This window comes from Ranitomeya variabilis, chromosome 6 (genome assembly GCF_051348905.1).
Source record: "Ranitomeya variabilis isolate aRanVar5 chromosome 6, aRanVar5.hap1, whole genome shotgun sequence".
In the NCBI taxonomy this organism is placed as follows: domain Eukaryota; kingdom Metazoa; phylum Chordata; class Amphibia; order Anura; family Dendrobatidae; genus Ranitomeya; species Ranitomeya variabilis.
Genome location: NC_135237.1, coordinates 519,252,408 through 519,275,975, shown reverse-complemented (window position 1 = coordinate 519,275,975; position 23,568 = coordinate 519,252,408). Strand labels below are relative to the sequence as shown.

Sequence of the window (23,568 nt, the reverse complement as noted above, 5' to 3'; positions counted from 1 at the left end):
TATGATGACTTATTCATGCCATAACCCTCCAGTAGATGGTGATTTATTTATACCATGTCCCCTCCGGTATATGGTGACTTATTCATACATGACCCTTACAGTATATGGTGATTTATTCATATAATGGCCCCTCCAATGTATGGTTGTTGTATCCTGACCCGTCCAGTCTATGATGATATGTAATACCTTGAGATTTGTAATTTCTTTTCAAACCGATATCCCCAAATATTCATGCAAGATGTCAAACCCTCAAAAAGAAAACAGCATGACCGCAAACATGTAAAGAAAATGTTTTATTTAAAGTGTTAAATACCACCATCGTAATTAATATGCTTTACATTAGTTGGTGCTCATTTGCAAGGCTAATCTGCCGTATCACTCAACTGTAAATTCCTCTTGCTTTTAAAACGTACTATGTACAAGACTGCAGTGGTCACCGGGATAGTGCGGATACATGACTATACCATGGGCACAGCTGCAGACATCATGTGAAATAAAAAAAAAAATACATCAACTTTGTTTTCTTTAAAATAAATACTGCATAATGATACTTATGTACAAATCTTATATACGGTCTTGTTCTCCCTATAAAAATTAGAAAGAAAAAAATGCATCTTGGGATTTTTTTTATTTTGAGAAAATAACATATTACACTGCATTTTCAATACGAGAAATTGTTATTTATGACATGATACTGTAGATGGTACGGATATATATAAACATATATATACACACACATACATATATGTATATATACTTCTTTCTTTTGTTGGTTCACAGCCATCTAAATTAACTGTATTGACTCCATAATTCATATTAGATTTGGTGATCTATCTATATCATTGCTATACAACTACTTTCATTTAAAAGGCAATTATACGGCTAGTAGGCCTCAATTATCAAATCTGTCTAGCGGAAAATTATGGCCTATTAAAAATGTCTAAAACTAAACAAAACAGGCCTCGTGTTGCCTATAGCAACCAATCGGGACTCAGATTTCATCTCCTAAGACGATATGAAAAATGAAAGCTGCGTTCTGATTGGTTGCTACAGGCTGATTTTCCCATAAATAAAATGAGGCCTGCTAACAGAAAATCAGGCCTTGTGTTGCCCATAGCAACCAATCAAAACAAAGCTTATATCTTTCTATAGCAGCTTAAGAAATGAAAGCTGAGTTCTGATTGGTTGCTATAGGCAACACAAGGCCTGATTTTAATTTAGAGACTTTGAGGCCTACAATATTTGTACATTTTTTTTTTGCCAAATGATACCTGCGGTGGGGGGGATAGGATCATGTAAATTACTAATATTTTTCCGTGAGCTGTCACATTCAAATAATCAAAGTCATTGCTGTCTATGTGTGTGCTTACGGATGTGTATCTTCATATACACACATTCTTATGCATAAACACATATATAAATATGCCTATTCACATTTGTGTACGTAAACACAAACTTACATGTAAGTATACCGTATGTCTGCATATAAACAATTTACAGTATATGCACATAAAAAAAAAAACTAAAATTCTATGTGCATTTTATATCACTCTGTTGTTCATTATGGGAAGAGGTAGAGAAGCTATGACTCTCCAGCCGATGCGGAACTCCACGTTTCGACACGCCTTGTCGCCCCATTGCTGGTATTCTGGGACTTTTAGTTCTACAAGAGCGGGAGAGCCACAGGCTACCTAAGAATTTGGGGAAAAAAAGGCAATATTGTACTTCATCGGTGGGAGCCGATGAAATATATATTTTCAATTTCAAGTTGTAATACTCTCAACACACCCAAACACATATTTTTGGTATCCATCTTAGGAGGGGATTGAACAGGGATGTCCTACAGAACTCAACGGTTGTGTTCCCAGGATTGCGGGTCCACAAATATGGCAGCCAGAGCCCCGGCGGACAAAATGTTCTATATATTAATATATATATTTCTATAACAACCTCACTGTTATTTTTTTTTAATTTATTTATTTTTTTTCATACTTTAATTTTATGAGTGCCGTCAGCCAGCCAGACGATTAAGTCATTTCCAGCCAAGACACCGAGTGAACTGTCCTTAGTAACAAAGCGTTTGAAAAGTTAAGACCTTCGTAGCACTGAAAATTAAAGCGCAAGTAAAAACGTCACCTGGTATGATACAGAACTCTGACAAAGTGCAAAAAAGGGCGTCCGTTCTTTTAAAAATAGTGGATACTATAATGTTTCCAGGGTGGGAATTTCAGTTTTAACCCTCAAGAGAACAATGCTCGGTGCCGACATAGAATTATTTTCTTCTTTATTTATTTTTTAAATGGCCACGTAATTGTAATATTTCATATTTTTGTCCCGTTAAGACTCATTTGGATGGTGAAAAAAAAATAGTTACCATGCACTGTACAAGATATTGCAAAAAAGTTCAAATATCTTCTATATCAAATACATGCTGAATTACCTTAGGTATTCTCAAGCCATGTTGCAAAAATAGTTTTCAACATGCTTGAAATAAAGAAAGGTTGCTATGCAATGGAAGCCCGAAGGCCGGACGCTTCCATTCTTGCCAGGTCAAACTAGGTAATTTTTTTATTTTTTTTGTCAAAGAATTCAAGAACGCAGGGTAAAAAGTCTGCAAAACCTTTTTTCAAATAAAGGCTAAAGGAGCAGTCATGGCACACGATGGGCAGGGTGGGGGGGAAGGGAAAAAACGTGTGCGCCATTTTCAAACCCTAAACATTGGGAGTCAGAAAAGAGGTTTGGGGGGTCTGGAAGATGCATAGGACTGAAGGGCACAATGCAAAAAGTTTGGGATCAGTGGGAGAAGACGTGAGAGACATGTACAATTTGCACATAATGTTAAACTTTACAAGGCTTGGACCTTTCACATTTAAATAAATTGTATATGTTACATTTATTTCTTGTCACATAAAGAGAATTTTTTAATATTTGCTAGAAAGAATTTTTTTTTTTTTTATATTTTACCGTTTTAATATATGTCTGCCAAAACACAGACCAGAATTGTTTTTTTTTTTATTTTATTTTTTTTCTTGTGGTTTTTTTCTTTTTCGGCGGTTTTCTTTTTTAAGAATGAGAAATGTTGGTTTGTCTTTGTTTCACGCTGTTGCATTCTCTCCCCATTAAAACCATGCACTAGTGAAATTTCGCTCTGTTTAAAAAGAATACAAATTGTTGAAAATGGCTGTATCTTTTCGGTCATTCTTGTTTTCTTTTTTAATTTTTTTTTGCAAGTTGCAGCTCAAAGAAAAGAAATTTCAATGTTCAATTAGATCCATGTTCATGCAAAATGAATAGAAAAATAAAATAAAAGAAACCAAAAAAAAAGGTTTAGTTCTTTAAATTATGGATTAACCACGGACCAAAATCTTCCCTGGAGAAATCGTCGTGTAATGGATCCCTTGGAGGATTACTTGAAGCCAACTTCTTCAGACCATGGGGCCTATGTGACCTACCATCATGTTCATCTGGAATAACACTGGTGTTCTACCTTATGCCATCGTCTTCCACCGTCTCGCTGATTACATAGAACTTTTTTCGGTTGGGTTCCCAGTCCTTGGGGGCAAATACAAAAAGAAAATTTTGCAACAACGTGATATGCCACTGACGATGACTTTCGTTGCATGAAGCATTTCTTTTATTTTCGAGTGTCAGTAATCCATGGCTTCAGATTCGACTAGAACTGAGCTTCACCGATCTCCAAACCTGATGGTTAGCTCCACTCCACCTGAGAGCCTTCTATAGCGCACAATGTGTGCAACTTCCGCTGAGAACACAGGATCGCTCCTTATCCCTAGAAACAGGCTCAGAGGACACAACATTAAGCATGCAGTGTTTGCCAGGGTGCGCGACCTGTCAGGTTTTGATTTCTTGTGATTTTGTTTTTTGTTAATTTTTTGAAACGCTGGTTGCAGAAGACAACAGTTTTTCACAGGTGCTATGACCGAGAATAAGAAGGTCCTGTGGAGCTTTCCAGAGATGACTGGGATGCTCTCCGGGTTAAAGGAGCTAATGTTGGGTCTACTAGAGAGGAAGGGGGAAACAGTTTAAACCATCCAATCACCATATTGGACAGGTCCAGTTCATCTAACAGTATCTGTGCTACACCCATAAATGACTTGTGATCCATACGTCCATAGTCGCCCCAAACAATTATCTGTTGAAATAAAAAAAGAGAGATGATGTAGATCAGTTTGGACCTCGAATCTACTTGGCAACACAAGATTTGGACAATGGGTGACATATTCAGAGCGCCAATGTGTACATGAGTCCTTTCAATCATGGAGTTTCGGCAAGTGTATGGGGTCATAATGTCAGTGGATCCACTAATCTCTGTTGGGGAAGTGAGTACCCTGGATAATCCCTTTAAGATAAAATGTATTATTTGAGATAACAAATTATATAATATCACTAGGGTCAGGGTACATTTATTTACGTGCACCAGATTGGCTTTAGAAACGTTCTTCAGAAAATCCGGCAGGGAAATCGGTAGCTAAATTGTGTGGATTTTGGGGCAGATTTTCATGAAGATTTACTATTACAAATCACCTAAAATAACAAAAAAAATATTAAACTACTTCCCTTGGAAGTTACGTTGTACCATTAGGCTTGGCTCCAAGTTAGTTCTTGTACAACTGGTCTCCAGCATCATCATATGTGACTATTGAAGTATTCGCAGGTCTATACGATAAACCATCGCTGAAGGCCAGGATACAAAGAGCGGTGGAGAACCAGCCAACCATTACCATCGGAGGGGCAGAAGATGAGTATACTGGTTTTTTTATTTAAACATTTTTTTAATTTTATTTTTGAGTTTCCCAATTTCCAAACCCGATTTGTTGATATCTCGTATTCCAATACAGATTTTCGGCTACAACTTCCAGATGGAAAATCTGCAGCATTCATGTATATGTGATGCTCCCTCCATCTGTTAACCACTCTGGGAAAAAAAGTATAAGGTCTAATGGGGCACTTTATGCCCTTGTGTTACCCCTGGGGGTACAAAATGCAAGATGCCGGTATCACAGATATCATACAGCGCCCCCACAGGCCTTCTGCTATACATAATAAGACCCTTTTTCCTATTCTTATGGGCCCCAGGGAGAATAACTTTGGGGAAAGAGCGCACAACCGTAACAGGACAAAAGGTTCAATCCAAATACCCCTCCGGAGGAAATCCACATTACCTGTAAGACCTTTCCTTGCGGTGATTCTTCAAAAGATAACTGTTGCTGGTATAAAGGCTCCAGCGTTTTTCTTGCTACTTTTGTTTTCTTTTTGGCTATGCAGACCCCATTTTCCAAGAGATACACCTTTACGTATGGTGCTACAGGAGAGAAAGACCGACGCGGTGTTACACTTGACTTGCGCAGCGTATAACGAAGATGTGAAAGATGACATTGATCAGGCTGAATAATGACATTATCAAAATTTCTCATTTCCAGTTGGTGTACAAAGCAAATGATGAGATTCATTAGCTGCGTGTACTCATAAAGTGACAGCGGGGAGAGGATAAATGTGGAGATTACTCTGACAAGAAACAACCAAGTCGATCAATTTTGGAGTATTAGACCGCCTTTCAATCCGCGGAGGACTACGTTACTTTGTGTTTTATAGCCATCATTCATATGTTTCATTCTGTATTACATGTTATTTTGCTGTTCTGTAGCTACAGTATGATACATTGACAGTCGTTCCTTATTTAAAGGGGTATTGTGATCACATCTCCATAAGATTAAGATCCCCATACACATTTAGATAGAAGTTAGCGAAACCCACTGACCGGCTGTCGGGGCGGTGGTCTCCAAACTTCTCCCCAACGGTTGATGTCAGGGAAGATACAGATCGGGAAGATACAATTCAGACCACTAATTATTTGTCTATTGATAATGTATGAACGCTCAGCTGAGCTAAGGGTTTATGTGTATGGGGGCGTTGGGAGACAGTCTAATTCGACTCCCATTGTGGTAATCAAAAGGACCTAGAAATGAATGGCGTGCTTTGTTAAGTTGTACATTAATATATAGAGTAAATGTGCGCTGGATTGTCATGGATAGCTGGTACATCGATTGAGATTTCCCAAAGGCTTACAATAATTATAATTCCATGTTTCTTCAGCTATTTTTGACACTTCATCTGAAATATGTGTCCAAGGTCTCCATTAGGAGGAAACCCCAGATGTGTATATCTAAAGGTCCCACACAGATAAAAGTCCTCCGATCCCGCTGATTTTGTCAGGATTAGCCTACTATCTAATAATGTATAGAGGTCTCCCAACAAAAGGATTGAGCTGTTGGAATCCAATCGCATGATCCTTTTGTTGGTGGGTGGGATGATCTTCAGTAACAGAAGCATTTCTGTGCATGGGAGAGAGATAGGTGTCAGCTGATAGTTGTCAGATGAGCAACTATCTAATGTGTATGGTCAGTTTAGCACATAAGGAGTCAAATATTATCTAGGAATTTTTTTTTTTTAACCAAATAATGCTTATTGAGGAGATGAAAAGGATTATATCCATGTCGGATATAGCAAAACAAACAAGATATGACGATCAAAATAACAATTCCAAAATGCAACATCGGCATTCACTGTGCATAGTGGTATCATCATTGAAAGAAGAAAGATATAGAGTATTTTAACACCATTACAAATATATGTATTCGTGGGAACAACAAACAAAAAAGACCCCATATTAATTAGACTAATTCAATTACCGTAATAGTCATTGCTGAAAAGAGATCTGTTGTTTAAATCAGGTTTTTATTTTAAATGTATTTCTTAAAGTTTTGTATAATGCTTTTTTTTTAGTTTTCTTTTTCTCTAGCTATACATGTTGGAATATTCCCACTGACCACTAGGCCTATTTTTCTAATGTTTTTTGAAATTTCCATATAGAACAAAAATATAGATATTCTGAAAACTAGACTTTTCAGAAAACTCGTTACCGTCATAGGCATGATGATCACAATGACAGGTAACACCTCTATGTACAGTAGATAGCACAGGATCTACCATTTCCAATGGATGATGTTACAGCTCACCTCCTCCCCCTTACTTCACAATGACCTTTGCCCTGATGACAGCATGCTCATGCAATACTTCAATAACTTATTAGGCTCTCAATAAGGTCTATGACTTCTAATGTACATGTGTGTTTCCTGTACAAAGTGTGAGTCTAAATTAAGGTTGAAAATTGTAATATTTCAGTTTTTTTTATTTAATAAAGATTGTGATATGAATACAAAAAAAAATGTAAGAATAAAATCAACTTTTTTTTTTTTTTTACAAAATCAATTAATATAAAAACCTGGTTTACACAATGGGCCATTTTCTGATTTACGTAATAATGGAGCATCCATTTTATCATCATTTATAGGATGTACTCTATAGTATAATGTTGCTGTTCACTATGTAAAAAAACCGGTCCAAAATCCGGTATAAATGACAATGTGATGTAATGCTGGTAGACCTCACCTGGCAGTGTCTTTGATCCTGGTTTTACAACGAGACCCCGAGCTCTTATAATCTCCACTTCTAACTGTCCCTTCTTGTCCACCATCCCAACCTGGATGTCACCTATGGAAAAAACAAGAATGACCAGCCGTGTACATAGCCTCACGGATGTATTCGCATTCATATACTGTATCCAAATACAAAGATCTACTGAATGACCTCGTTCACCCCGTGTCCAGTCCGAGGTATCGCCTATCTCTACCGATTCTTCATAACACTTCACTTATGGGTTATTTAGATGACGTTATCATCAATTTGATGAAACTGTTGGGTGAAAACATGGCACTGCAGAGCTCAGTTTGAATGGAGAGGTTGGGGTCCACCCCTAGGACCCCCATGAACCTCGAGAATGGGAATTGGAAGGGCGGTTGGGAATGAACACCACCGTTCTACTTAATGCTTATGGAACCGCCATAGATAAGTGAGCACCATGTACAATGAATGGAGCGGTGGTGGGCGTGATTGACTATCACTCCACTTAAATGAGGCACTGCAGAGTTGGGGGTCCCCAAGATGAGACCCTCAGTGATCAGCAAGTAATCATATACCCTGTGAAAAGGTGGTAAGTTGCTAACTTGGCACCATCACTTTAAGATGCCGGATTCTTCTTCTGTCAGTGGAGAATCGGGACAGAACTCACCCCATTCACATTAGATGGTCATCTGGTTCTGCCAAAATAAAGGGGTTCCATCTACTTTATGCTGTACTGTGTATGACCAACTTAATACAAATGATAAGTGCGGTGAATTGTTGGCCATCCCTCCATTTTTGTACCTCAAGGTCATGCAGAGGAATATTCCGCATGGAGAGTACGGATGCAGAGTACAGAATGACAGGCTGAAGCTATACGTACATCAAACTATCGTATCAGTGTACACATTATTAAAGGGGATTTCTGGGTACGGAAAACCACTGTACCCTGGCTGCAGTTTAAAAAAAAAAAAAAAAAAAAAAAAAAGCTGCGCTTTACTCTCCCTCCCTGGGTCCAGTGTTGAGTGTCTGGCGCTGCTCCCGCTATCTGTAATTGTCTGCAGCGCTGATGTCACATTGACGGCACTGCAGCCAATAAAAGAGCTCAGCAACTCGTCCCCGATTGACAGCACGAGCCAACGCGCTCAGATATTGGCTGCAGCGTCGTCGACGTGATGTCAGAGCTGCAGTCAATAACGCACCGTAAGCAGCGGCGGAAACTTGTCTTTTGACTGGGGGAGGGTGAGTAAAGCTCAGTTTGTCTTTTAAAACCATTTAACCTTTGCAATATACAGTATGTACAAGAAAATACTCCAGAGGTTGGGACACAATGCACATTATAGCGTCACTGCGAATGTGCGGATTCCGCATGTAACAATCTCGGGGACTTTCTCTATGAATTCTGAAAATATAGAAATGACGTACCCATAGAAGGAGTAGCTAAGGTCTGCCGTCCGACTAATTGTGCAGGACCAAGCCCATCGAGGAAGTCACTGAACTGACTGTCAGACCCCAACCGGACGCCGGGAAATATCAGGCTGTAAGAATGACAGACACCAGGGTTATCATACAGATGTAACCGAGCCGATCAACTGCAGCGCTGCTCAAAGTGTCCCGGAATAATGCGGAGAAACATTTTCTACACTACAGAAGGATCATTTAGGATTTTTTTTTCCAAGCGACTTTCATCCCAGAGACGTTTGGATCTACAGGAGTAAACGAGGGCTGTCAGGGTCAAAATGCAAAATGGGTACCAAGCTCTTCGGAGCCATTTATCATCCACTTTCTGACACTTACTTCCCCTCGGAGCTGTAACTGTTCATACTCCCGTCATTAGACTCCCGACTCGCTTGTCTAGTCATCCAGTTTCTCATCTCCACTGCCAGACCCGTTTCCGTACTTCTCTGGATCGTACTTTTCAACTTCTTGCCTCCAACTTCTGTCAAAAAGAAGACAACAAAAAAAAAAGATTAAAGTCTTCATCCTAGAACCTCATCACTTCGTCTATGAAAAGCTCTAAAAAAAGGGAAATCTTGATACCGCTTGTGATGGTAAATGATAGAGGTTCTCCATTTTAGACAGTGCCCTTAAGTGTCTCTTCTTGGGACCCTCAGCTGTAATTTGTGGGGATATCTGACAGTACACAATTGTATGGGACAGTGAAAAAAAAATCTGACAGTGTTCCGATGCCGTCCGTTTTTCACTGACTGATAAATAAGAGATGCTGGAGAAACTTTACTTTTCTCATCAGTTAGAAAACTGATGAAAATCTGACCAAACTGATGAAACTTGGTGAGTTTTTCTCATACGTAAAAAACCCCCTGACGTCTGAATGAAGCCCAAGTGTTCAATTTCCCTGCAGCGCCACCACAGGGAACATGAAGAACTACACATTACCCATTTAAATCAATATGTGTCCTCCACAGAGAGAGATGCCCCCGGTCCGAGAAATGCTATTCCGTTGTTTCATTATCATCATGTACATTTTTTGTTTTTTTTAAGAAAAGATGGGTGATAACTAAAAGAATGGCTATTACAGTCTCCATCTAAAGGGAATATAAATGGAGATGAGTGAACCCGAAATTAAAAGTTCAGGGCTTGTACCGGACAGTAACTATCTGGTGCTAAACGCCGAACACGGACTTCTCCCGAAAGTCCGTTGCGGAGAGAGAGAATTTCTCCACTGTTTCAATGGGGTTCGGGTTTTGGCTCAAGTTCAGGTACAGTTCTCGTGCCGAAACCGAACTTTGGACTAAAGTTTGGTTCGGGTACCAGAACCCGAACTTCCACAGGTCCCTACTTTTCAGCAGTCTCACCAACATCACAGAGAGGATTACAATTAAAAGTAGCACCTCTGGATACAGAAGAGATAATACAGCATCGATCATTCACAGTAAGCCATGTTACAGCTCACTTCCTCCCCCTCCCTTCACAGTGACCTATGCTCAGAGAGTAGAGCATGCCCAGTTTATCCTTACGCTCAAACAAACAGGATCTGAGTCGGTCTATTGCTTCTAAAGTCCAGGTGAAAAACAGGAAGTAGGAGTCTAATATTAGGCCTTTGGATAGCATGAATATATATATAGCGGATGAAATAAGTATTGAACATGTCAGCAATTTTCTAAGTAAATATATTTCTATAGGTGCTATGGACATTCTCTGGACATTCTACCCAAAAATACCGAATTAATAATGTTAGGTCGCATTTATTAATATATATCATAATCTATAATAACTGATGATCCTGTTTATTTTGACAATTGAGGATCCCATTACACCGAACCCAGTGTTCTACAATCGGTAGATTTCAAGCCGTTGTGAAATGACGACTGTGACATGTGGCGTAGGAGACACTTGTGTTATGATATCTGCCAGGATATGGTTTGTTTGATTCAGGGTCCTCCATTAAAATTGTAATAGAAGTAATTGAATATAGCCTCATTTGGAATCACTGGAGACGTCTGACTGCTGGACGCAGACTCCTCCAAGGAGATGATTCAATTCACGTTTAATCTTGCAATAAAGTTTTCATCCTGACGGAAGACATGAATGTCATATTCTCCTGTGCTGGAGCCATCGGATGCATAGGGTGCAAGATCACCAGGGCTGTGGAGTCGGAGTCGTGGAGTAGGAGCATATTGTGGTGGAGTCGGAGTCAGTGTCATGAAAATTGAGGAGTCGGATATTTGGCTTACCAACTCCACAGCCCTGGCAGGGCTGTGGAGTTGGAGTCACAGAGTCGGAGCCCATTTTGGTGGAATCGGTGTCATGGAAAAAGAGGAGCCGGAGGTTTGGCTTACTGACTCCAAAGCCCTGATTGAGCACTCTATACTATATACACGGCATGCTGTTTTATGTAGCCTGTTTAAGGGTTTGTCTAACTTCAAAGCGCCGAGCTTTCTGGTTTGTGCCTGTTTCAAAACAATGGAGTTATATCCAATGTCGTAACTTGAAGCTTGAGGTCCCCAATGGAGAATCCCCAACAGGGTCGCCCAACTAATACAGGTCTGTAATAATAATAATAGTCTTTTATATGATCTTTTGGGTCCTAATAATCTCCAGACTTTTACATGATGGGTACACGGATTAGTAGCCATCTATTAGGACTGGGAAAGACATTTCCGCTTTTCCATTTAGGTCACCGAAGATTAGACTGGATACACTAAAGAAAATCTACTCTCTACGGGAGCAAAACTTGGTGATTTTTCATTCACTGATGGCAAGCAGAGATCTTCAAAGTGGGGAGGAATTGCTATAGTAATAAGGTGGCCCAATAATGATCAGTCAGGGTTGTAGTGCTGAGACAATGGGGGGTCTCGGCTGAAACATTGGGGCAGAAATGATCAAGCGCCTCTATGGCGGCCATTGGCCATGGCAGAGTCAAGGTTAGCAATGTATGGACTCTCGATAGAAAACTTTTTGTGAGCCGATAGAGAACTTCAATATACTAGAATGGACTGAAGAAAATACGGAACAAGACCTGGCACGTGCTCCGGAGCGGCACCCCAATCTCTCGTAAAAGGCCGTGAGAGACATAGCTTCAGAACAACAAGAACATATATACTGTATATATATGTGCCCCCCCCATGTAATTCAGAAAATGCTGCAATTTATTTCAATGATGCTAAAAGCACAAGGGGGGAAGGGCTCAAGAACAGAAGACGGATAAGACGGAGTATCTGTAACATCACATTATTCTCAGTAGTAAGGAAATGACACCATGACCTTTCAGACTGAAGTCTCTGCAATTACTTTTATCCCGTTATATCAAGTGCACATAAAAAAATGAAAAAATAAAACCTCCCTGGCAAACACAAGTCCCCAGATTGTCCTCTGCTGTGAAGATAGTGATGAGGATGTTTGCGGACCCATCCACCAGAGTATAGACCTCTCCTCGACCCCCTCCGTCTGATCATCTACGGTGCTCATGGCTTCGAGACGATCCTGTATTCTCCCTGCCTCCACCACTCCAGAGCGGCAGCAAAAAACCCCCTGATTTTTACCAGGAAAGCGAGGGCATTTTAAAAAGGGATTTTTTTTTTCTAATTACACAATCCCTTTAAATATTATGGGAGCACATATAAAATAGACTTTATAAAAGGCGCAAATAGAATCATGAAAATAAAAAAAGAAATCCAAAAAAAGGAGCAAAAGCAGTGATAAAATCGGGGCCAACAGGCTGAATCATTATTGTATTTGAGTCCGTTTTTTCCACCTGTTTTTCATTTGCATCTTATTTTTCTTTAAATTTGTGCCTTTTTTAATGTTTATATTATAAAGTGTCTTTTTTTTTTCTTTTTTTATGATCGGCAATGTGGGCTTGGGGCTTCCAGATGTTTTTTGGGTAATTCATCAATTTTCACAAATTGATGCAAATGTACTACCTTCCTTTCCTGAATTGATTTTATATTTTTTTACTTTGTTTTCTCTTTTAGTCCGAGACATTTTAACAGAAACTGTGACTTTTTTACCTAAAAAGAGGCAAAAGGGGTTAAAGATTTATTTTGTGCAGAATTCAAGAACCGCGTGCACCACTTTGATTAATTTGATGCAAACTAATACTAACAAAAAAACAAAAAGAAAGAAATTTTTTTTCGGTGGTCCGCAGGAGCGTAATTATAGGGTGCAGGGACTATAGCCTCTCCCAGGCCCGGAGCATAGAGGGACCCAAAAGGCCCATATGAAAAGACCAATACTATTAGGCTATGTGCACACATTCAGGATTTCTTGCAGAAATTTCCTGTGCAAAACTGGACATTTTCTGCAAGAAATCCGCATGCGTTTTTACCACGTTTTTGGTGCGTTTTTTTTTGCGGATTTTTCCGGAGGTTCCCAATGCAATAATATAGTGAGAAATCCACAAAAAATCCTCAAAATTAATGAACATGCTGCGTTTTTTACCGCGATGCGTTTTTTTTGCGGACAAAAAACGCATCATGTGCACAAAAATTGCGGAATGCATTCTAAATGATGGGATGCATAATGTATGCGTTTTTATAGCGAAAAATCTGCAACGTGTGCACACAGCCTTACAGACCTGTGATAGTTGGGGGCCCTACTGGAAATTTTGCATTGGGGTCCATGAACTTCAGGTTACACCACTGGTGGTCTGCAGCCTGTGAGAACTAGAAGACCTTGGGCTGTCAGGGCATGCTGGGAGTTGTAGTTTTTCAACATTCACACAGGGGCAGGCATACTATTTGTGCACCGTGTGTAGCCGCACAGGGGCTCAAAAGGTTCGGGGGCTACTACCACCCCCAAAGCAGGTGGGATCGTTCACTTTGATGAGCTATTGGACTGCTAAAGGCCCATATATTATTAATGCACAGGGGCCCCATTCTTCCTCTGCCCGTCAGGGCAGCCACAGGTTGCTGACCACTGTCCGAAAGAAATAATGATGGCGAGTCTGTCTGAGGGTATGATAGGGGTTGTAGCTTCTCATCGAAGCCATAGGTTGCAGAATGTGGATATCAATTAATGTACATTATTTAAGGTGAAATCTTACCCAAAAGGGTTGTGCGAGCCTAAAAATTCATGACATATTCCTGCAAGAAGTGAAAAGTCTTACGTCCTATTATTTCAGGGTGCTGAACTATACTTTTATTCTAACTAATGAAAGAAATCTTACAGAAGTGACTGGGAGAGGCCACTCGTGTCCCGCGGGCCATCCTTCCATCTTCCATGGTCACTTCCCTGCAGCAGAAGCCGTACACTGGCCCCATTATAAAGGGGGTGCACAATAATGGCCACAAAGAGACCAGAAACATGCGTCACACTGGCCACATGATGTCCATAGCTATCTGATACGGCCAGCACGAGATATGTCATCCTTGTGGGAAATACAACCGTGTAAGAGGATGGGACAGCGCCAGGGACATCGAATTGTCATGGATCCAAATTACATTTACCCGAAAAATCTCCGCAGGAGGATGAATGTGCTACTTATATTTTATTATTATGTGTTATATGTGTCTACAGTACATTATACACTTTTTGTAATTAGTTCCTAGTGTGTTATTGTTAATATAAATATATATATATAATTTATTTAAAATTTTTATATTGCTGAAAAATAATATATATACTGTGTGTATATATATAGTGTGTGTATATATATATATATATATATATATATATATATATATATATATATATATATACATACACCGGTAATTTTTTTTCATCAATATGAAACCAATAATTATATTATATCAATAATAACATTATATATAATATTTATATTGTATTAACAATCATTATTGTTATTAATATACTATACTGCTGAAAAATAATATATATACTGTATATATACATATATATATATATATTTCAGCAATATACAAAATATAAAATATTATATCAACAATAATATATTTAATATAATATTTATATTAATTATTATTATTAATATAATACTTTTATATTGCTGAAAAATTATATATATATATAACAACTGATGGGCCATGCCTACACAGCGCAGAATGCTGAAGATGGCAGTGAAATTGCAGAAATGTTGTAGTCAGGTCGGCAGCTTACCAAGTTTTTGATATAAAGTCAAAAAAATAGTGAAAAAATTGCCCTCAGAACTGGGCATGATAAACCAGTGCGGCTGAGCGCCATGTTGTACTCTCCTCATCCTTTGGTACCATATGCAGTGTAAGGTGCACATACAGAAACGGAATTAAGATTTTGGAAGCAGTAAAAGAAGGATTTGGGGATATTTTAGAATTATTGCTCGCAGTTCGGATGTTGAGCAGGTGATAGCATTAGCGTGCTGTACAGAATGTAAGAGTTGTGTATGTGTAGCAGTAACTATGAGCCCCAAACACTGAAGTGTGTGCCCCCGAGTCTGATGGCCTCCAGGCTGTACTGTCAGAGAGATCTACCACACAGCGACAGCCTGCAGCGCTCACCCCACACTCCCTGCCCTCCTCCACAATGGCCGCTAGCAACAGGACACAAACAATTTCTTCTCAAAGTAGTGGTAAAAGCAAAAATCGCAAATTCCTCATAATACACCGCACTGGAAGATGAGATGTCAGGAGGCGGCCATGTCTGTAAGAAGACTGCCGGCAGCCCCTGCCCTCAATACATCCAATAATGGGGCGACAACGACATGTAGGGACAGTGCACACTATATACTGCTGTTATTTGTGGTCATAAGGGCGAAACATCCGAGAAATAGAAAACTATGCAGCGTGATGACATTCTCAGTGCTAATAGTAATGTCCCAGCACTACGTGTCCTACTATGGGTGATAAATGGAATTAGAGATCTAATAGATAGATAGATGATAGATAATACATAGATGATAGATAATACATAGATGATAGATAATACATAGATGATAGATAATACATAGATGATAGATAATACATAGATGATAGATAATACATAGATGATAGATAATACATAGATGATAGATAATACATAGATGATAGATAATACATAGATGATAGATAATACATAGATGATAGATAGACAGATAGAAGAATAGATAATAGATAGATAATGATAGATAATAGATGATAATTAGATAAATACAGATAGATGATAGATAATAGATAGACAATAGATAGATAATTGATAAATAGATAATTGATAGATAATTATAGATAGATAATAGACAGACATTGCTAAACACCTGAAAATGAATGATCACCACTTAATACAAGTCAGTCCCTTGTTCCAGATTTGCACAGTTTTGCAGTTTCCGGGCAGCAGATTGAGGACCATCACTATAGCCCCCCACAGGCTGCGGACCCCATTCTCTTGGTGCAGCATAAGGCGCTAGTTTTCACCAGACTAGATGTGAATGAGTCCCCACATTGTTCCCCAGCTTTCCTCAGGTCCTGCAGGGCTCCTTCCTCCTGCGCCATCAGTGACTTGTGGTGACTGTGGCAGACAAGATACAACCTGTCCCCTGACATGGAGATAAGACCCCGCATGGCTACAAGTGCTGAGGCAGAGCCGCCATCACCTCACCGCCCGGTGCCGGCAGCTCAGCACAGCCGCCACCTGTCACTGACTGCTCCCATGTCCGGCCGCTGCCCACCGCCCTGCCCGTCCTGCTCACCCTCATCCTCCTCCAGAGAGTTCATACAGGGGAAGTATCCGGCCAGCGCCTCGAAGGAGGCGGACAGACTGCTGCGGCTCTGGGAGCGCTGGATGCGGTCTCCCGCTGCAGCCGATCTCTCCCGCTGCCGCTGCTCTCTGACCATCTTGGACGGTCCTCTGTACAATATCCGCGGCGTCTTGGCGGCTGGATGAGCTGCACGTCCAATGAGAAGCAAACCCGGAGCCGATCAGCCGCCACCCGTCCAGCGTCCGCCGCGTCCGGGGCATCCACGGGCGGGAGAGCCACAGAGGGCACTGGCTGGGTATAGGCGGCTCCTGCGGGTCTGTACCACACACGGGATCTCACACACGGGATCCTGCACGGCTCTCCTCCCTGTGACACACCTGTATCCTCGGCAGCAGCAGCAGCAGGTCTGACACTGAGCGCTCAGCTCCGGTCTCTTCTCCTCCCTCCTGGCACCAATGAGCGCACAGCGCAGGAGATGTGCCAACCACCGCCCCCTGCTGGTGATGTGCCATCCTGCTCCCTCCTCACCGCCCCCTGCTGGTGATGTGCCAGCCTGCTCCTTCCTCACCGCCCCCTGCAGGAGATGTGCCAGCCTGCTCCCTCCTCACCGCCCCCTGCTGGAGATGTGCCATCCTGCTCCCTCCTCACCGCCCCCTGCTGGTGATGTGCCATCCTGCTCCTTCCTCACCGCCCCCTGCAGGAGATGTGCCATCCTGCTCCCTCCTCGCCGCCCCCTGCTGGTGATGTGCCATCCTGCTCCCTCCTCACCGCCCCCTGCTGGTGATGTGCCATCCTGCTCCTTCCTCACCGCCCCCTGCAGGAGATGTGCCAGCCTGCTCCCTCCTCACCGCCCCCTGCTGGAGATGTGCCATCCTGCTCCCTCCTCACCGCCCCCTGCAGGAGATGTGCCATCCTGCTCCCTCCTCACCGCCCCCTGCAGGAGATGTGCCATCCTGCTCCCTCCTCACCGCCCCCTGCTGGAGATGTGCCATCCTGCTCCCTCCTCACCGCCCCCTGCTGGAGATGTGCCATCCTGCTCCCTCCTCACCGCCCCCTGCAGGAGATGTGCCAGCCTGCTCCCTCCTCACCGCCCCCTGCTGGAGATGTGCCATCCTGCTCCCTCCTCACCGCCCCCTGCTGGAGATGTGCCATCCTGCTCCCTCCTCACCGCCCCCTGCAGGAGATGTGCCATCCTGCTCCTTCCTCACCGCCCCCTGCAGGAGATGTGCCAGCCTGCTCCCTCCTCACCGCCCCCTGCTGGAGATGTGCCATCCTGCTCCCTCCTCACCGCCCCCTGCTGGAGATGTGCCATCCTGCTCCCTCCTCACCGCCCCCTGCTGGTGATGTGCCATCCTGCTCCCTCCTCACCGCCCCCTGCTGGTGATGTGCCATCCTGCTCCCTCCTCACCGCCCCCTGCTGGTGATGTGCCATCCTGCTCCCTCCTCACCGCCCCCTGCTGGTGATGTGCCAGCCTGCTCCCTCCTCACCGCCCCCTGCTGGTGATGTGCCAGCCTGCTCCCTCCTCACCGCCCCCTGCTGGTGATGTGCCATCCTGCTCCCTCCTCACCGCCCCCTGCTGGTGATGTGCCATCCTGCTCCCTCCTCACCGCCCCCTGCTGGAGATGTGCCAGCCTGCTCCCTCCTCACCGCCCCCTGCAGGAGATGTGCCAGCCTGCTCCCTCCTCACCGCCCCCTGCTGGTGATGTGCCAGCCTGCTCCCTCCTCACCGCCCCCTGCTGGAGATGTGCCAGCCTGCTCCCTCCTCACCGCCCCCTGCTGGAGATGTGCCATCCTGCTCCCTCCTCACCGCCCCCTGCAGGAGATGTGCCAGCCTGCTCCCTCCTCACCGCCCCCTGCAGGAGATGTGCCAGCCTGCTCCCTCCTCACTGCCCCCTGCTGGAGATGTGCCATCCTGCTCCCTCCTCACCGCCCCCTGCTGGAGATGTGCCATCCTGCTCCCTCCTCACCGCCCCCTGCTGGTGATGTGCCATCCTGCTCCCTCCTCACTGCCCCCTGCTGGTGATGTGCCATCCTGCTCCCTCCTCACCGCCCCCTGCTGGTGATGTGCCAGCCTGCTCCCTCCTCACCGCCCCCTGCTGGAGATGTGCCATCCTGCTCCCTCCTCACTGCCCCCTGCTGGTGATGTGCCATCCTGCTCCCTCCTCACCGCCCCCTGCTGGAGATGTGCCATCCTGCTCCCTCCTCACTGCCCCCTGCTGGTGATGTGCCATCCTGCTCCCTCCTCACCGCCCCCTGCTGGAGATGTGCCAGCCTGCTCCCTCCTCACCGCCCCCTGCTGGTGATGTGCCATCCTGGTCCCTCCTCACCGCCCCCTGCAGGAGATGTGCCAGCCTGCTCCCTCCTCACTGCCCCCTGCAGGAGATGTGCCAGCCTGCTCCCTCCTCACCGCCCCCTGCTGGTGATGTGCCAGCCTGCTCCCTCCTCACCGCCCCCTGCTGGAGATGTGCCAGCCTGCTCCCTCCTCACCGCCCCCTGCTGGAGATGTGCCAGCCTGCTCCCTCCTCACCGCCCCCTGCTGGAGATGTGCCAGCCTGCTCCCTCCTCACTGCCCCCTGCAGGAGATGTGCCAGCCTGCTCCCTCCTCACCGCCCCCTGCTGGTGATGTGCCAGCCTGCTCCCTCCTCACCGCCCCCTGCTGGAGATGTGCCAGCCTGCTCCCTCCTCACCGCCCCCTGCTGGAGATGTGCCAGCCTGCTCCCTCCTCACCGCCCCCTGCTGGAGATGTGCCATCCTGCTCCCTACTCACTGCCCCCTGCTGGTGATGTGCCATCCTGCTCCCTCCTCACTGCCCCCTGCTGGTGATGTGCCAGCCTGCTCCCTCCTCACTGCCCCCTGCTGGTGATGTGCCATCCTGCTCCCTCCTCACTCTGGTCTCATGTCTCCCTGTGCCTGGAATAGACAGAGGCTGACTCCTCTCCAGTTACCAGGGGCCCTACTGTCACTGGGGGGAGACAGGGACTGGTGCATTGTGTCATGGTGTGGAGGATGATGATGATGATGATGATGGGGCAGCACAAGCAGCAGCAGGTGAACAGCACTCAGGCTCATGTTTGCTCCCTCCACTCCACAGGCTGACAGCCAGGGACAGTAAACACCACACATGCTCCACTGGCTTTTACCAGGTATAGCTGCCAGCTGTCAGCACATTTACTAGCATCCTGCACAGCTGCAAGAGGTTCTGCAGGGCTGTGTCAATATGGATGGGGAAAATATTGATAAGTAGAGAAAGATAGCCAAGAAAACAATTTCTTAAAGGGGTTCTCCACTCAATCTTGATTTTAACAGACAGGATTTTGGACATTATTTCGTGGCACTTCTAATTAAACGTATGGAAAATGTGGGTTCATGAAAATTGCTTCAAGTCCAATGACTAACTCTTATATTTTCTTATGCCCCGATTTAAAAAAAAACAAAAAACACTTCATTTTTAACCATCACGTATGGATCACATGCAAGCGAAATAAACAAGAGAAATCTTTATTGTAGCCAAAAATGAGCAGAATATTATATATAATAAAAATGTATTGAACATTCATTCTGCAACTTTTTGGGAAATTAGAGGAGTATCCCTATCTCCAAGATCCTATCCCAATACATAGTAGGTGTAATAATAATATTAGCTTCATACCTTTTTTACCTTTGGACTTGTGTCCAATTTTTAAATTAAATTTTTTTTTTTCAATAAAAATTTACAGTTAAAAAAAAAGAAGTGAAAATATCAATGTAAATTCCTAAAGAACCTGTTTATGTATCCTTAGTTTGGGGAGGGGGACAAGGCTGGAAATGTCCCCTTTTTTTTTCTCCCCACCATTTAGTGAGACCGTGAAGCTCTATGGAGATAATTAGATGTAATGTGTTCCTAGAATACGAGAACAGTGACAGTAGGGAGAAAATGAGCCTGCTCTTATGACTTCCTTTAGGAAAATGAGAACATGCCGGAGCCTAACACAAAGCATCTGGTAATGTGCAGCCTCCAATTCAGCACAGTAATGAGCTGCCGCTGACTAGATGAATGATGCCTCTGCATTGTACTCACACATCATCCATTACACCCCGTTACATGGAGGTCCTATTCATTTTAACAGACTTTTCCTAATTTTCTTAAAAGAGAGGGGACTATACTTCAGGACCCCAATCTATTAGCCAAGGTTGCAGAGGGGAACCGACATGTCTGTACATTACACTACACAAGCAACTAACTGATTTCATAAAACTTTCATTATTAAGTAACTACAAAGTACCGGGCCACTATATTAAATTATAGACCCCCTCAAAATCAGATCCCAGAACAGACGCCAAGATACATTTAGACATCACACCCCAAAATTAGTTCACACCCCAAAACAAACCCATAACTTTATTCAGACCCCTAAATTAATCAAGCTTTAAGCCAGACCCCTACATCTGATCCTAAAATGAATCAGACCTCTACAAAAGACTCCAGGTATGACCCCAAAATTAATTCAGACCCTCGACCATGCCCCTATATTCATTCTGACTGCAACACAGCGTGAATGGTGCTGGCCCACTGCTCCTTTCAATGACTAATGACTAAGCCAGCCTCCTTTTCTGACCATGCATCAGATGTGACAGACAAGGGGGCTGGCTTAGGCTACTTTCACACTAGCGTTAACTGCATTACGTCGCAAATGCGTCGTTTTGCCGAAAAAACGCATCCTGCAAAAGTGCTTGCAGGATGCGTTTTTTCTGCATTGACCAACATTAGCAACGCATTTGCGACGCAATGACACACGTCGCAACCGTCGTGCGACGCTTGCGCCGTGCTGTGGCGGATCGTCGGGAGCAAAAAACGTTACATGTAACGTTTTTTGCTCCCGACGGTCCGCTTTTTCCGACCGAGCATGCGCGGCCGGAACTCCGCCCCCACCTCCCCGCACTTCCCCGCACCTCACAATGGGGCAGCGGATGCGCTGGAAAAATGCATCCGCTGCCCCCGTTGTGCGGCGGAGACAGCGCTAGCGTCGGGGACCTCGGCCCGACGCTAGTGTGAAAGAAGCCTTAGCTACAGTCACATATCAACACAAGAAACAATGTCCTGTGCTGACACATGACTGAAAGCACAGAAGTAAGGACCCAGGACTGGATCGGCTTTGGGAGGATCAAGAAGTGGAGTTTAAAAAAAACAAAAACAACTATATTAGGAAAATACAGGTGCTTCTCACAAAATGTGAATATCCTCAAAAAGTTAATTTATTTCAGTTCTTCAATACAAAAAGTGAGACTCATGTATTATATAGTCATTACAAACAGAGTGATCTATTTCACGTGTTTATTTCTGTTAATGTTGATGATTATGGCTTACACCCAATGAAAGCCCAACAGTTATCATCTCAGTAAATTAGAATAATTAACAAAAAACACCTGCAAGGGCTTCCTAAGCATCTAAAAAGGTCCCTTAGTCTGTTTCAGTAGGCTCCACAATCATGGGGAAGACTGCTGACTGACAGATGTCCAGAAGTCAGTCATTGACACACTCCACAAGGAGGGTAAGCCACAAAAGGTCATTACTAAAGAAGCTGGCTGTTCATTATAGTCCTCAATATTATTATAGCTCAGATTCTGAATGGCATTTAACCTTTTCATGCCCTTTTTCAGGTCCTTGTACATGGCTGTCATGCTACTGTGGGCGATGGCTTGGTCCTATCACTTTACACAGACCCTGAGAATCGTCCGCTGACATCCCACGTGTCCGAAACCTAGCACTTTATTTGCATCCTGGCTAATGATTGACTACATTTGGCTTTGGCGCTGGTCGGTGCCCTTTTGTCACAGCAACATGATATGAGAAGTCTATAAACAGCAAAGGGTTCACATTTATACAGTGTTTTCCCCTGGATATATACCTGAATTGCAAATAAAAACCCATAGCATATCCATAGACTAAAATGGGCAACATGTAGTAAAAAAAAAGGTGTTCTGTCTACGTTTTGATAGATTTACATCATACTGCTATTTTGTTATTTTGGGGAGGGGGGACGTACAAAAAAAAAATTGAAATTTTTTTGTTCACAAAAATAATGTAAGAAAAACAATTTTTCTTATCGAGAATCATCATTGGGAGACATTGAAATCTACAGCTGTAAGTCTCAATAATGTTTTTATGTCGGTACTACTAAAAAAGCTACTTGAGAAAATAATGTAATGGATACATTAAAAGGAATAAACAGTATTGAGTACCGTATACAGGTCCTTCTCAAAAAATTAGCATATAGTGTTAAATTTCATTATTTACCATAATGTAATGATTACAATTAAACTTTCATATATTATAGATTCATTATCCACCAACTGAAATTTGTCAGGTCTTTTATTGTTTTAATACTGATGATTTTGGCCTACAACTCCTGATAACCCAAAAAACCTGTCTCAATAAATTAGCATATGTAGAAAAGGTTCTCTAAACGACCTATTACCCTAATCTTCTGAATCAACTAATTAACTCTAAACACATGCAAAAGATACCTGAGGCTTTTAAAAACTCCCTGCCTGGTTCATTACTCAAAACCCCCATCATGGGTAAGACTAGCGACCTGACAGATGTCAAGAAGGCCATCATTGACACCCTCAAGCAAGAGGGTAAGACCCAGAAAGAAATTTCTCAACAAATAGGCTGTTCCCAGAGTGCTGTATCAAGGCACCTCAATGGTAAGTCTGTTGGAAGGAAACAATGTGGCAGAAAACGCTGTACAACGAGAAGAGGTGACCGGACCCTGAGGAAGATTGTGGAGAAGGACCGATTCCAGACCTTGGGGAACCTGAGGAAGCAGTGGACTGAGTCTGGTGTGGAAACATCCAGAGCCACCGTGCACAGGCGTGTGCAGGAAATGGGCTACAGGTGCCGCATTCCCCAGGTAAAGCCACTTTTGAACCATAAACAGCGGCAGAAGCGCCTGACCTGGGCTACAGAGAAGCAGCACTGGACTGTTGCTAAGTGGTCCCAAGTACTTTTTTCTGATGAAAG

At 43.3% G+C, this 23,568-nt stretch overlaps 1 protein-coding gene across 50 annotated transcripts in view; it reads right to left on the bottom strand.

The window, feature by feature from the left end:
- Positions 1–278: 278 nt before the first annotated feature.
- RIMS2 (regulating synaptic membrane exocytosis 2) overlaps positions 279–23,568 on the bottom strand; it is a 618,543-nt gene continuing 595,253 nt past the window's right edge. For 49 of the 50 annotated variants that reach the window (XM_077271021.1, XM_077271056.1, XM_077271022.1 and 46 more), the window contains 5 exons: positions 9,277–9,418; positions 8,905–9,017; positions 7,471–7,572; positions 5,184–5,323; positions 279–4,153 (listed from right to left, as the gene is read on the bottom strand). In XM_077271021.1, the coding sequence (XP_077127136.1) occupies positions 3,935–4,153; positions 5,184–5,323; positions 7,471–7,572; positions 8,905–9,017; positions 9,277–9,418 (716 nt within the window). In that variant the 3' untranslated portion in view covers positions 279–3,934. Of the gene's footprint in view, positions 4,154–5,183; positions 5,324–7,470; positions 7,573–8,904; positions 9,018–9,276; positions 9,419–16,555; positions 17,004–23,568 lie in introns of those variants that run through there. The other variant, XM_077271055.1, reaches the window with a different exon arrangement.